Source organism: Oncorhynchus gorbuscha, linkage group LG13 (genome assembly GCF_021184085.1).
Source record: "Oncorhynchus gorbuscha isolate QuinsamMale2020 ecotype Even-year linkage group LG13, OgorEven_v1.0, whole genome shotgun sequence".
Taxonomy (NCBI): domain Eukaryota; kingdom Metazoa; phylum Chordata; class Actinopteri; order Salmoniformes; family Salmonidae; genus Oncorhynchus; species Oncorhynchus gorbuscha.
Window position 1 is genome coordinate 28,942,513 of NC_060185.1, and position 11,116 is coordinate 28,953,628.

The 11,116-nt window shown below is 45.6% G+C and overlaps 1 protein-coding gene across 2 annotated transcripts in view; it reads left to right on the plus strand.

Moving 5' to 3' along the window:
- The window catches only part of LOC123992662 (CXADR-like membrane protein), an 87,386-nt gene that overhangs the window by 68,990 nt on the left and 7,280 nt on the right, over nucleotides 1–11,116 (plus strand). Inside the window, exons 1-3 of one of the 2 annotated variants that reach the window (XM_046294009.1) lie at nucleotides 2,558–2,579; nucleotides 2,802–2,959; nucleotides 7,687–7,888. In XM_046294009.1, coding sequence (XP_046149965.1) covers nucleotides 2,840–2,959; nucleotides 7,687–7,888 — 322 coding nt within the window. In that variant the 5' untranslated portion in view covers nucleotides 2,558–2,579; nucleotides 2,802–2,839. Of the gene's footprint in view, nucleotides 1–2,557; nucleotides 2,580–2,801; nucleotides 2,960–7,686; nucleotides 7,889–11,116 lie in introns of those variants that run through there. The other variant, XM_046294008.1, reaches the window with a different exon arrangement.

Genomic DNA, 11,116 nt, shown 5'->3' on the forward strand with positions numbered 1-11,116 from the left:
AAGAGGACCACAGTGGATATAAGTTCCTGACTTTATTGTGTGTCATCCTCAATGATTTTACTGATGTGCGTGTATGACTTCTTCAAGTTTTATGTGTGCTTGTTTTTTTAAATGGTTGAATTAATTAACTAAATTAAAGTATGCTGAAATATCCCACTATATTAAAACCATTGAAAGCCAATGTCATAAAACTACAGACTACTGGATGTTCCTATACAGAGTCACCATAGTCTGCTTTGACACCCCGGTATGCCGCATACTGGGCATCTCACAAATGCTGGTTCCCATCGGTCCAAACTGCCACAGCTGTGCACACTGTGAATGAGGCCAATCCAAATTTGAAATTTGAGTGCAAATAGATTTCAAGGCAGGCTTATTTTGGACCACTTTGTTATCCATTCCACAGCACAAAATCCCCTCTCCAAGACCATAAACTGTGGATGTAAAAGCTGACTGTAATGTCACTATAAAGACATTGACATCTTTGTCATGTTGTTGGCTGAAAGTTAGATCATTTCATATGTGGTAAATCTATTGACAGGTGATGAAGTGAAGCCTACTTCCAAACCCAAACTGTCTTTATTGGCTCATCGTGCTTGTTGGAAGGTTGTTGAGAGTTGGCAAAAGGAGTGAACGATATACAGCACAGTTAATTGCACATACAACACACAAACTTCCATATACCCCCTTTGATAACTAGCCCTACTTGTATTGCTCAAATGCAATACTCTCCCCTGCCTGTAAGTCCTCTGTCAAAGAGAGGGAGCAGGGAGGCGTGGGTGGGCTGGCGGTGGAGAGGTGAGCCTACTAGCTGTTATCAGGCCAAGCACACAGAGCAGGGAGTTCAGCCCTGGGGTGACGAGTGTGGGGCACTGATTAGACACCACGGCTTAAACAGGCCTTGTCTAGCAGCGGGCATTGGGCTCCCAACGGAATATCACCGGGCCCCAAATACTCACACTCTCTCGGACACACACACTCCAGCCAACCTCCTCTTACCTCCTCCTCCTCCTTAAAGTGATTAGGAGCTATGCTGAGAGGATACCCAGTGTCCTCTGTGCTGGCTAGGTCCTTCTCTCCTAGGCTTCTCTCCATAACTTCCATCCAAAGTAATATCTGCGGGGAGCCCACAAGATGAATGGCTCTGCAAATGCTGCATTAAAAAGTCATGAACGGGGACACCTTCAGGGGTGCTGGGAGCTCCTTGGCTGGGAAGAGGTGGCCCTTTTTTCTGCTGAGTAGTGATTTGAGCAGAGCAGGGGAGCGCAAGAGCAGTAGGAGGACCTCAGTAATGTGTCCTGTCAACAGGGTCGTATTCAGCAGGGCCCTGATGTACTGTAATATGGCTTCCTCTCCTGTGTTGCTGGGTGCCAGTCAGTGAGTGCATCTGGGGTTGTGTCTAAGTGGTGACTCAGATGGATGTGAGTGATTGGCGTAGAGCCCAGGGTTATTGCAGCAGGGAAATGTGAAGTGAAGGAAACTTAAAGAGCTGCACACAAAGTTCACAGAGTAATGATGTCATCACTGTGAGTCAGTCAACCAATTCTGAATAAGCGGTTTACAGTTAGGATACCTTCCTCCCCGTACCAAATCAAATCAAATTTGATTTGTCACATGTACTGAATACAAGTGGTGTAGACTTTACCATGAACTGCTAGCTTACGACTCGGTAAGTTGTCACCCATCTCCAATGGCACCATCTTTAACACAAACTTACACCAAGTCACATGTTTTATAGGGCCTACCAGCGACCATTCTCATTGGCGCTGACAGCTCATACGTGTGCTGTTCCTGAGGGGGTGGCAGCTGAATAAGAAGAAAGGTGCCTATGACTGATGCATTGACCACATTAGGTGATCCATGGAACATTGACAACGTCATCGAGGGTGATAGGGCACAAAAGCATTCTTTCAACGAGTCGCTGTCTGTTGAATCACTCAAGCCCAGACATAACACACTCAGGGCTAGGCAACAGGCCATACAGTGTTTGTGTAAGTATGTATACCACACTGTATATTTAGTGATTTTTTTTATACACTCAGCACCTAATCAGCAACATACCACTGAGTAATGAAAAGGAGATAATATAATGTTAACATGACCAGGACATACGGCATCCGAACAAGCATTTGGATAACTTTATTTAAAGCTATTTGAAGCCAGGCTCTTAGCCCGCTCTCTGCAGTGACTAAATTAAATGTGATAGTTAGGTTAATGCTGAGGCACCAAAAATATATCTCGCATTTGTGCGAGTAAGCCCAGTGGGGTTGTGGAGCCTGTGCATTGTTTTCCTTATGCCGGGTCTACCAGGTGGAGGGAGTCGTAAGTCCCCTTGGCCCCCCTACGGCCCCCCTAAGCTTCATCCCTCTGCAAATCCCCCCGACGCCTTTCCCTAATTCCCCTCAAGCCAGTGGGGCTGTCCAGCATCCTCCAATAAATTAGCCCAGCGGCCCCCGCTGCGTAATAGGCCCTAACAGTCTGGCTTCTGGCCAGGGGCCGAGTCACAAGCCCCATGTATGCTACTGACTGAACCTAGTGTAACCCATACCCTGTCCTACAGCAAAGAACCTGACAGCTAGGTCGGCTTGGGAGATATTGACTAGTTATAGTCTTTGTCTCATTGTGGTTTGGATGGTTTTTATTGTTTGATTCTGTTTCTTGTACATATTATGTCCTAGTAATTCTGATTCTGTTTCCTATCTCACTAGGTTTTTTACTCCAGCTATATTCTGCCTGTGGCTGCTGTCTGGCGGTGTATCTGGTTCTAGTTGTCTGACAGTGTCTCTGTTCTCTCTCTCCAGCGCTGCTGAGCCTGCTGACGGCTGGCGCCCAGACAGAAATGAAGAGAGTTGTCGGAGACAACGCCACCCTGCCGTGCCACCATCAGTTCTGGCAGTCCAACGCGCAGTTGCTCGACATTGAGTGGCTACTGCAGAAGCCCAACTCCAAGCAGAGAGTGGTGAGGAAGCTGCTCTCTCTCTCTCTCTCTCTCTCTCTCTCTCTCTCTCTCTCTCTCTCTCTCTCTCTCTCTCTCTCTCTCTCTCTCTCTTTCTCTCTCTCCTGTCTTTCTTTGTCATTGTCTCTATTTCCTTCCTTCTCTCTCTCTTTCTTCTCACTCCTTTTCTCTATACCCCCTAATATCTTTGTTGCAACCAATATGGTATCATTTGAATAGCTTTTTCAAAGGCACACTTACACAACACAATGTTCCTCCAATTTGTTTCCTTCCCATCTGAACCATTTTCTACTTCCTGCAGTTTACTCTTACTCTCTCCCAATTCCTCTATTCTCTATTTATTTAATCCGCTCAGGGTTCTTTTCATAGGCTTTTTCAGATTCCCTGAAGTGTTACAATGTCGACAGAGATACAGTAGTAAACAAATGACTGTGACTGAAAGTCCACCAGAGACACAGTTAATAAATAAAGCCTATACATCCTACCAGCTGTGAAAATAGAATACCTAGACCTTCCAGTCCCTGACAATTGAATTAGACCACATCAATACTGCCAGCTCTTAATAGGATAAAAATGGATCCATCCTATCACCTACCTTGAATCATTTACCCGAGTCTAAAAACAGCCCTAATCTAATTACTTGTGTTGTAGCTCTCAGATGATGTTAGAGTATCAGTTTCTGTTTTGATTTGTTCCTGTTTTTTCTTAATGAAATGCAGTATCTGATAACAGTAAGACCATGGCATCTCAACAGTCCTCATCAGAACAAAGAGATTTCTTCTCTCTTTGGAAGTCATTCGTTAACAAACTGATCTGTTGATTAGCAGTGAGAGATTTGGTTCCACAAGAAAATGGAGACAGGACAAAGGGGAGGAGGGAGAGAAGGGAGGAGCGAGAGAAGGGAGGAGCGAGAGACGCAAGGAGGGTGAGAAGGGAGGAGCGAGAGAAGGGAGGAGGGTGAGAAGGGAGGAGAGAGAGAAGGGAGGAGGGTGAGAAGGGAGGAGCGAGAGAAGGGAGGAGCGAGAGAAGGGAGGAGGGTGAGAAGGGGGAGGAGGGAGAGAAGGGAGGTGGGAGAGAAGGGAGGAGGGAGAGAAGGGAGGTGGGAGAGAAGGGAGGAGGGAGAGAAGGTGGGGGAGGAGCGAGAGAAGGGAGGAGGGTGAGGGAAGGGAGGAGGGAGAGAAGGGAGGTGGGAGAGAAGGGAGGAGGGAGAGAAGGGAGGTGGGAGAGAAGGGAGGAGGGAGAGAAGGGAGGAGGGTGAGAAGGGAGGAGGGAGAGAAGGGAGGTGGGAGAGAAGGGAGGTGGGAGAGAAGGGAGGAGGGAGAGAAGGGAGGAGGGTGAGAAGGGAGGAGGGAGAGAAGGGAGGTGGGAGAGAAGGGAGGAAGGAGAGAGAGGAGGGAGGAGGGGAGGGTGAGAAGGGAGGAGGGAGAGAAGGGAGGAGGAGGAGAGAGAAGGGAGGAGGGAGAGAAGGGAGGAGGGTGAGAAGGGAGGAGCGAGAGAAGGGAGGAGGGTGAGAAGGGAGGAGGGAGAGAAGGGAGGTGGGAGAGAAGGGAGGAGGGAGAGAAGGGAGGAGGGTGAGAAGGGAGGAGGGAGAGAAGGGAGGTGGGAGAGAAGGGAGGGTGGGGGAGGGAGAAGGGAGGAGGGTGAGGGAAGGGAGGAGCGAGAGAAGGGAGGAGGGTGAGAAGGGAGGAGGGAGAGAAGGGGGGAGGGAGAGAGGGAGGTGAGAGAGAAGGGAGGGAAAGAAGGGAGAATGGAAGGGAGGAAGGGAATAGGGAGAGAAGGGAGGAGGGAGAGAAGGGAGGTGGGAGAGAAGGGAGGAGGGAGAGAAGGGGAGGTGGGAGAGAAGGGAGGAGGGAGAGGGGGGAGAAGAAGGGAGGAGGGGAAAGAAGGGAGAAGGGACGAAGGGAGGAGGGAGAGAAGGGAGGAGGGAGAGAAGGGGAGAAGAGAGTAGGGAAAGAAGGGAGAAGGGACGAAGGGAATAGGGAGAGAAGGGAGGAGGGAGAGAAGGGAGGTGGGAGAGAAGGGAGGAGGGAGAGAAGGGAGGTGGGAGAGAAGGGAGGAGGGAGAGAAGGGAGGTGGGAGAGAAGGGAGGAGGGAGAGAAGGGGAGAAGAGAGTAGGGAAAGAAGGGAGAAGGGGAAGGAATAGGGAGAGAAGGGAGGAGGGAGAGAAGGGAGGTGGGAGAGAGAGGAGGGAGAGAAGGGAGGAGGGAGAGAAGGGAGTAGGGAGAGAAGGGGGGAGAGAGAGAAGGGAGTAGGGAGAGAAGGGAGGAGAGAGAGAAGGGAGGAGGGAGAGAAGGGGAGAAGAGAGTAGGGAAAGAAGGGAGAAGGGAGTAAGGGAGTAGGGAGAGAAGGGAGGAGAGAGAGAAGGGAGGAGGGAGAGAAGGGAGGAGAGAGAGAAGGGAGGAGGGAGAGAAGGCGAGAAGAGAGTAGGGAAAGAAAGAAGGGAGTAGGGAGAGAAGGGAGGAGAGAGAGAAGGGAGTAGGGAGAGAAGGGAGGAGAGAGAGAAGGGAGGAGGGAGAGAAGGGAAGAAAATGGAAAACAAATGTAACACTTTTATTCCTCTGAAGGGGCTGGCACATTGCATTGACTATTTAACGGGGAGATAACATTGAAGGCACCATTAATTAAAATCAAATGTCTGATAATTTGGTTAGGAATGAGACTGTGCCTGTGGCGGAATGAATAACTAATTATTTTATTTCCGCTGAAAGGCCGTGTTGAAATGGAAAAGAGCAGCTTGTCAACATTTAGCCTCTGTTGCCGAGCGTCCAGGCTACATGTGTCAGGAGCACAGAGGGGAGAGAAAGCCTGTGCAAGGGCAGAGTTCACTTGTGCTAACCTGGGGATGCGTATGCTAATGATAATGGTGGTAACCACCCATAGGCCCATATACTGAGGCCTTCCACAGACACGGAAACAAACAAAAATTTGACCAACTGGGGACATTTTGTTAGTCCCCACCAGGGATTACAAAAAACTAGTAGCTGTAATCCGTTACATTACAGAAAAAATACCAGCAATAATAAAGTAATCAGATTACAGATACTTTTGAAAAACTAGATGATTACTTCGAGGATTACTTTTAAATTCAGAAATTTGCAAAAAAAAATCTTTGACACTTCTCGCTTTTCTCAATGACATTCAAATCAGTTTGTTCACCTGAGTGAGTCTGACCACAAGTCAGAGACCACTATGATGACACACCAAATGTGGTTTATGGATTGTGGGAAAAGAGCAGGGATAGGCTTTTGTAGGCTACAGCCAAGCTATGTCTTCCATTGGTGCAACTGCTGTCGGCATCCAAAGATTATCCAACTTGAATAAACACTTAGAGGTAAGGATGACAGCAGTGTTGTAGTCTACGGCGATACGGATATCACTTATTATTGATATCTACATAGCGCATTGATGTAAATCACATTGCTACTCTCTGATTTAACTATTTGAGCTTTACAGATTGTGGTTGTTATGGATGGCTGTTCACAGTTCAGAGTGAAAGAAAAGCAGCCAACGGGTGCTCAGCATATGTGGGCACTCCTTGGAAAATCATTTCAGGTGAAGCTCGTTGAAGGAATGCCAAGAGTGTGAAAAGCTGTCATCAAGGCAAAGGGTGGCTACGTTGAAGAATCTCAAATCTCAAATATATTTTGATTTGTTTAACACTTTTTTGGTTACCACATGATTCCATATGTGTTATGTAATAGTTTTGATGTCTTCACTATTATTCTACAGTGTAGAAAATAGTACAAATAAAGAAAAACCCTTGAATGAGTAGGTGTGTCCAAACTTTTGACTGGTACTGTCTATTAATGTAAAGATATAATTTAATGTAGTGGAAATGGATGGGTTAGAAGAAACCAACATAACCAACCCATAAAGTAAAATTGAACATCTTATAGGGCCAGCTATGTAAACTATAACATTGATTTATCCTGCAATAGATGTCGTTCAATTGGTAAAATATATTTTAGAATTTTTCTAATGCCTCTTAAGGGGAAAGTAATCTAAAAGTAACAGCATGTAATCAGATAATGTTACTGAGTTTGGGTAATCAAAAAGTTACATTACTGATTACAATTTTGGACAGCTATCTAGTAACTGTAGCGAATTACATTTAGAAAGTAACCTAACCAAACCTTGATCCCCAAAAGGTCAAATGCTATTTCTAGGGGGTTTAGGGTTAAGGTTAGAATTAGTGTTAGAATTAGATTCAGGGTTAGATTTAGGGTTAGGTTTAAGGTTAGGTTTTAGGGTTAGGGTAAGGGTTAGAGTTAGGGTTAGGGGAAATTATTTTGAATAGGACAGAATTTTGTCCCCACACGGTTAGTTGTACAAGACTGTGTGTGTGTGTGTTTGTGTGTGTGTTTGTGTGTGTGTATACTGTAAATGGCCAGTTGTCACCTGCAAGCACAGCAGGTAAACCCAGCTCCTGTGGCACTGATGTGCTGTGGCACCAGCATTTAGCAGTCACCATCTGCAGGCTCTCAGTTGCCCTGAGTAATAGGCTGCTGTGACAGCTGTGTTTGATAGTGTTGTTGTAGTGTGTGTGTGTTTACAAGGGAGAGAGAAAAAAGACAAAGACAGGGTACATGTCTGTACTGTATGTGTATGTGTCTTTATGACCAAACAGTGTCCAATGCATGTGTAAATCCAGATACAGATCTGATGTCTTTACAGATGTCTCTGCATTACAGCTCTCTCAGTGTGTCTCATTGTCTCTCTCCCCAACACAGATCATTACGTTTTTCGGTGGCCAGGTGTACACCAATGAGGTGACCAGTGAGGCCAGTCGTCTGTCTTTCGCAGGGGACTACCTGAAAGGAGACGCCTCCCTGCTCCTCAGTGACCTACAGCTGACGGACTCTGGAGAGTACTACTGCAAGGTCAAAACGGGGGGAAAGTACCACTGGAGCCAGGTTAACCTCATAGTGCTGGGTGAGTCTGCTCTCCAGCTCTGTCTCTCACACACGCTAATCAATAGGGAATTAGCAGGCACATTTCCTCTCTCATGCTAACTGATCTAATGATTCAATTTGATTTAGACGGAGTGATTCGATTTAGATTTTTTTGTTTGGCCTTGTTTCTCTGTTGCGAGGGTCTCTGAGATGTGTGGTTGTTGAGGCATATACAGTAGAAGTAACATGTCATATATAATATACTAAACTCAGAAAAAATTGAAAAGTCCCCTTTTCAGGACCTTGTCTTTCAAAGATAATTCATAAAAATCCAAATAACTTCACAGACCTTCATTGTAAAGGGTTTAACCTGTTGACGGGGTAGGGTTCCCTTTTGGGAACGACCCCTCCCACGTTCAGCTGGAACGGTGGCGCATGGAATGCAAAAATACTCTTAGAAATATTTAACCTCCACACATTAACAAGTCCAATAGCTCAAATGAAAGATAAACACCTTGTTCATCCAGCCAGCAAGTCAGATTTTTTAAATGTTTTACGGCGAAAACATAGGACATATTTATGTCAAACCACCACCAAAGACACAGCTAATTTGAATAGCCAAGTTGAACAAAACATGCAATCAACAAACGCAGGATTCAAAGAAAAATAATTCACTAACCCTTTGAAAATCTTCATCAGATGACAGTAATAGGGACATGTTATACAGCACATTTATGTTTTTTTCAATAATATGCTATTTATATCCATAAATCTCTGTTTAGATAACGGCAGATAACGTCAGATAACAAGCAATACACATCATAAACTTTGACTAAATATACATGTTCTACATATAGATAGAAAGATACACTTCTTAATGCAACCGCTGTGTTACATTTATTTTTAACGTTACAGAATTCGTTCACTAGGCTATAATATGAGACGGCGGTCACACATTAGCATTATGTCTCCACTATGTTGGACTCCACAGAAACACAAAAATAACCACATAAATATTCCCTTACCTTTGATGTTCTTCGATCATAAGCCGTGGAAGTAGTCATACTTACCAAAAACTGCGTTTGGTTTTCAAGTCTGTGTCTTTGGGCTATCAAACACTACAAATTCCGTCTGAAATGCAGCCAAAATTCTAGTGGATGCGCATCTAAACTTCAAAATTACATATTATATGTCGACGAAACTGGTCAAACTAAGAGCAGAATCAAGCTTTAACATGTTCTGAACACGCAAACCAATCCTTAGCTCGAACAGACAAACACACGTCGTTTGGTCAACCCTGGAAGAAAGAGAGCTCTGGACCCGACGCGCGCATCAAAGTGCATGTATTTTCTCGTGACCTGAAGGTTTCAGCCCGCCAAAAGTGGAGGCAGCGCGATTCTCACAATGACAAGCCCCATTGAAAACAGACATCACGCTGAAGACATAGAAACTGTTCCCAGATCTGTAGCTGCTTGGGAAGGGTGGGGGCGATGACGTCAAAGTTGGCCCAACTTTCTTGATGACAAGAGAGAGTTTGGGAGAATGGCTGCCCTGAGAGTTCTGCTTTACATACAGACATAATTTGAACGGTTTTAGAAGCTTTAGAGTGTTTTCTATTCAATTATAATTATTATATGCATATATTAGCAATTTTGGAGGGATTGGTTTTCTGTTTACTATGGGCACGCAATTCCTCCAAAGGGGGCAGTAGTCAGCCCTATCTTTAACAGGTTTTAAACACTGTTTCCCATGCTTGTTCAATGAACCATAAATAATTAATGAACATCCACCTGCGGAACAGTCTTTAAGACACTAACAGCTTACAGACAGTAGGCAATTAAGGTCACAGTTATAAACACTTAGGACACTAAAGAGGCCTTTCTACTGACTCTGAAACACACCAAAAGAAAGATGCCCAGGGTCCCTGCTCATCTGCATGAACGTGCCTAAGGCATGCTGTAAGGAGGCATGAGGACTGCAGATGTGGCCAGGGCAATAAATTGCGATGTCCATACTGTGAGATGCCTAAGACAGCGCTACAGGTAGACAGGGCAGACAGCTGATCTTTCTCGCTGCGGCAGACTATGTATAACAACACCTGCACAGGATCGGTACATCTGAACATCACACCTGCGGGACAGGTACAGGATGGCAACAACTGCCCGAGTTACACCAGGAATGCACCATCCCTCCATCAGTGCTCAGGCTGTCCACAATAGGCTGAGAGAGGCTGGACTGAGGGCTTGTAGGCCTGTTGTAAGGCAGGTCCCCACCAGACATCACCGGCAACAACGTCGCCTATGGGCACAAACCCACCGTCGCTGGACCAAACAGGACTGGCAAAAAGTGCTCTTCACAGACGAGTTGCGGTTTTGTCTCACCAGGGGTGATGGTTCGCGTTTATCGTCGAAGGAAGGAGCATTACACCGAAGCCTGTACTCTGGAGCGGGATCGATTTGGAGGTGGAGGGTCTGTCATGTTCTGGGGCTGTGTGTCACAGCATCATCGGACGGAGCTTGTTGTCAGTTCAGACAATCTCAGCACTGTGCGTTACAGGGAAGACATCCTCCTCCCTCATGTGGTATCCTTCCTGCAGGCTCATCCTGACATGACCCTCCAGCATGATAATGCCACCAGCCATACTGCTCGTTCTGAGGGCTAGGGCCATTCCCCACAGAAATGTCCGGGAACTTGCAGATGCCTTGGTGGAATAGCGGGGTAACATCTCACAGCAAGAACTGTAAAATCTGGTGATGTTCATGAGGAGGAGATGCACTGCAGTACTTAATGCAGCGGGTGGCCACACCAGATACTGACTGTTACTTTTGATTTTGAACCCCCTGCCCCCTTTGTTCAATGACACATTATTACATTTCTGTTAGTCACATGGAACTTGTTCAGTTTATGTATGTTGTGTAATCCTGTTATGTTCATACAAATATTTACACATGTTAAGTTTGCTGAAAATAAACGCAGTTGACAGTGAGAGGCCGTTTCTTTTTTTGCTGAGTTTATGTCTAGAAATGACATTGGGGATTGACCTCGTCAGCTTGAAACAGATGATGCAGAATTTAGTTGTTAAAGTGGAAGTTCACCCATTTTTACAGGTGGCCTTATTTTCACTTTTTCTGTGCTTGTAGTTGATACCCCAAACCATTTTTCATATTTTGTTTCGTTACAGAGAAAATTGACTGTCACATTTTGCTGAGTCATTACTTGCCTTAGATTACAATGCATTATGTGAATGTGTTTAAGCATGTTATAAAAT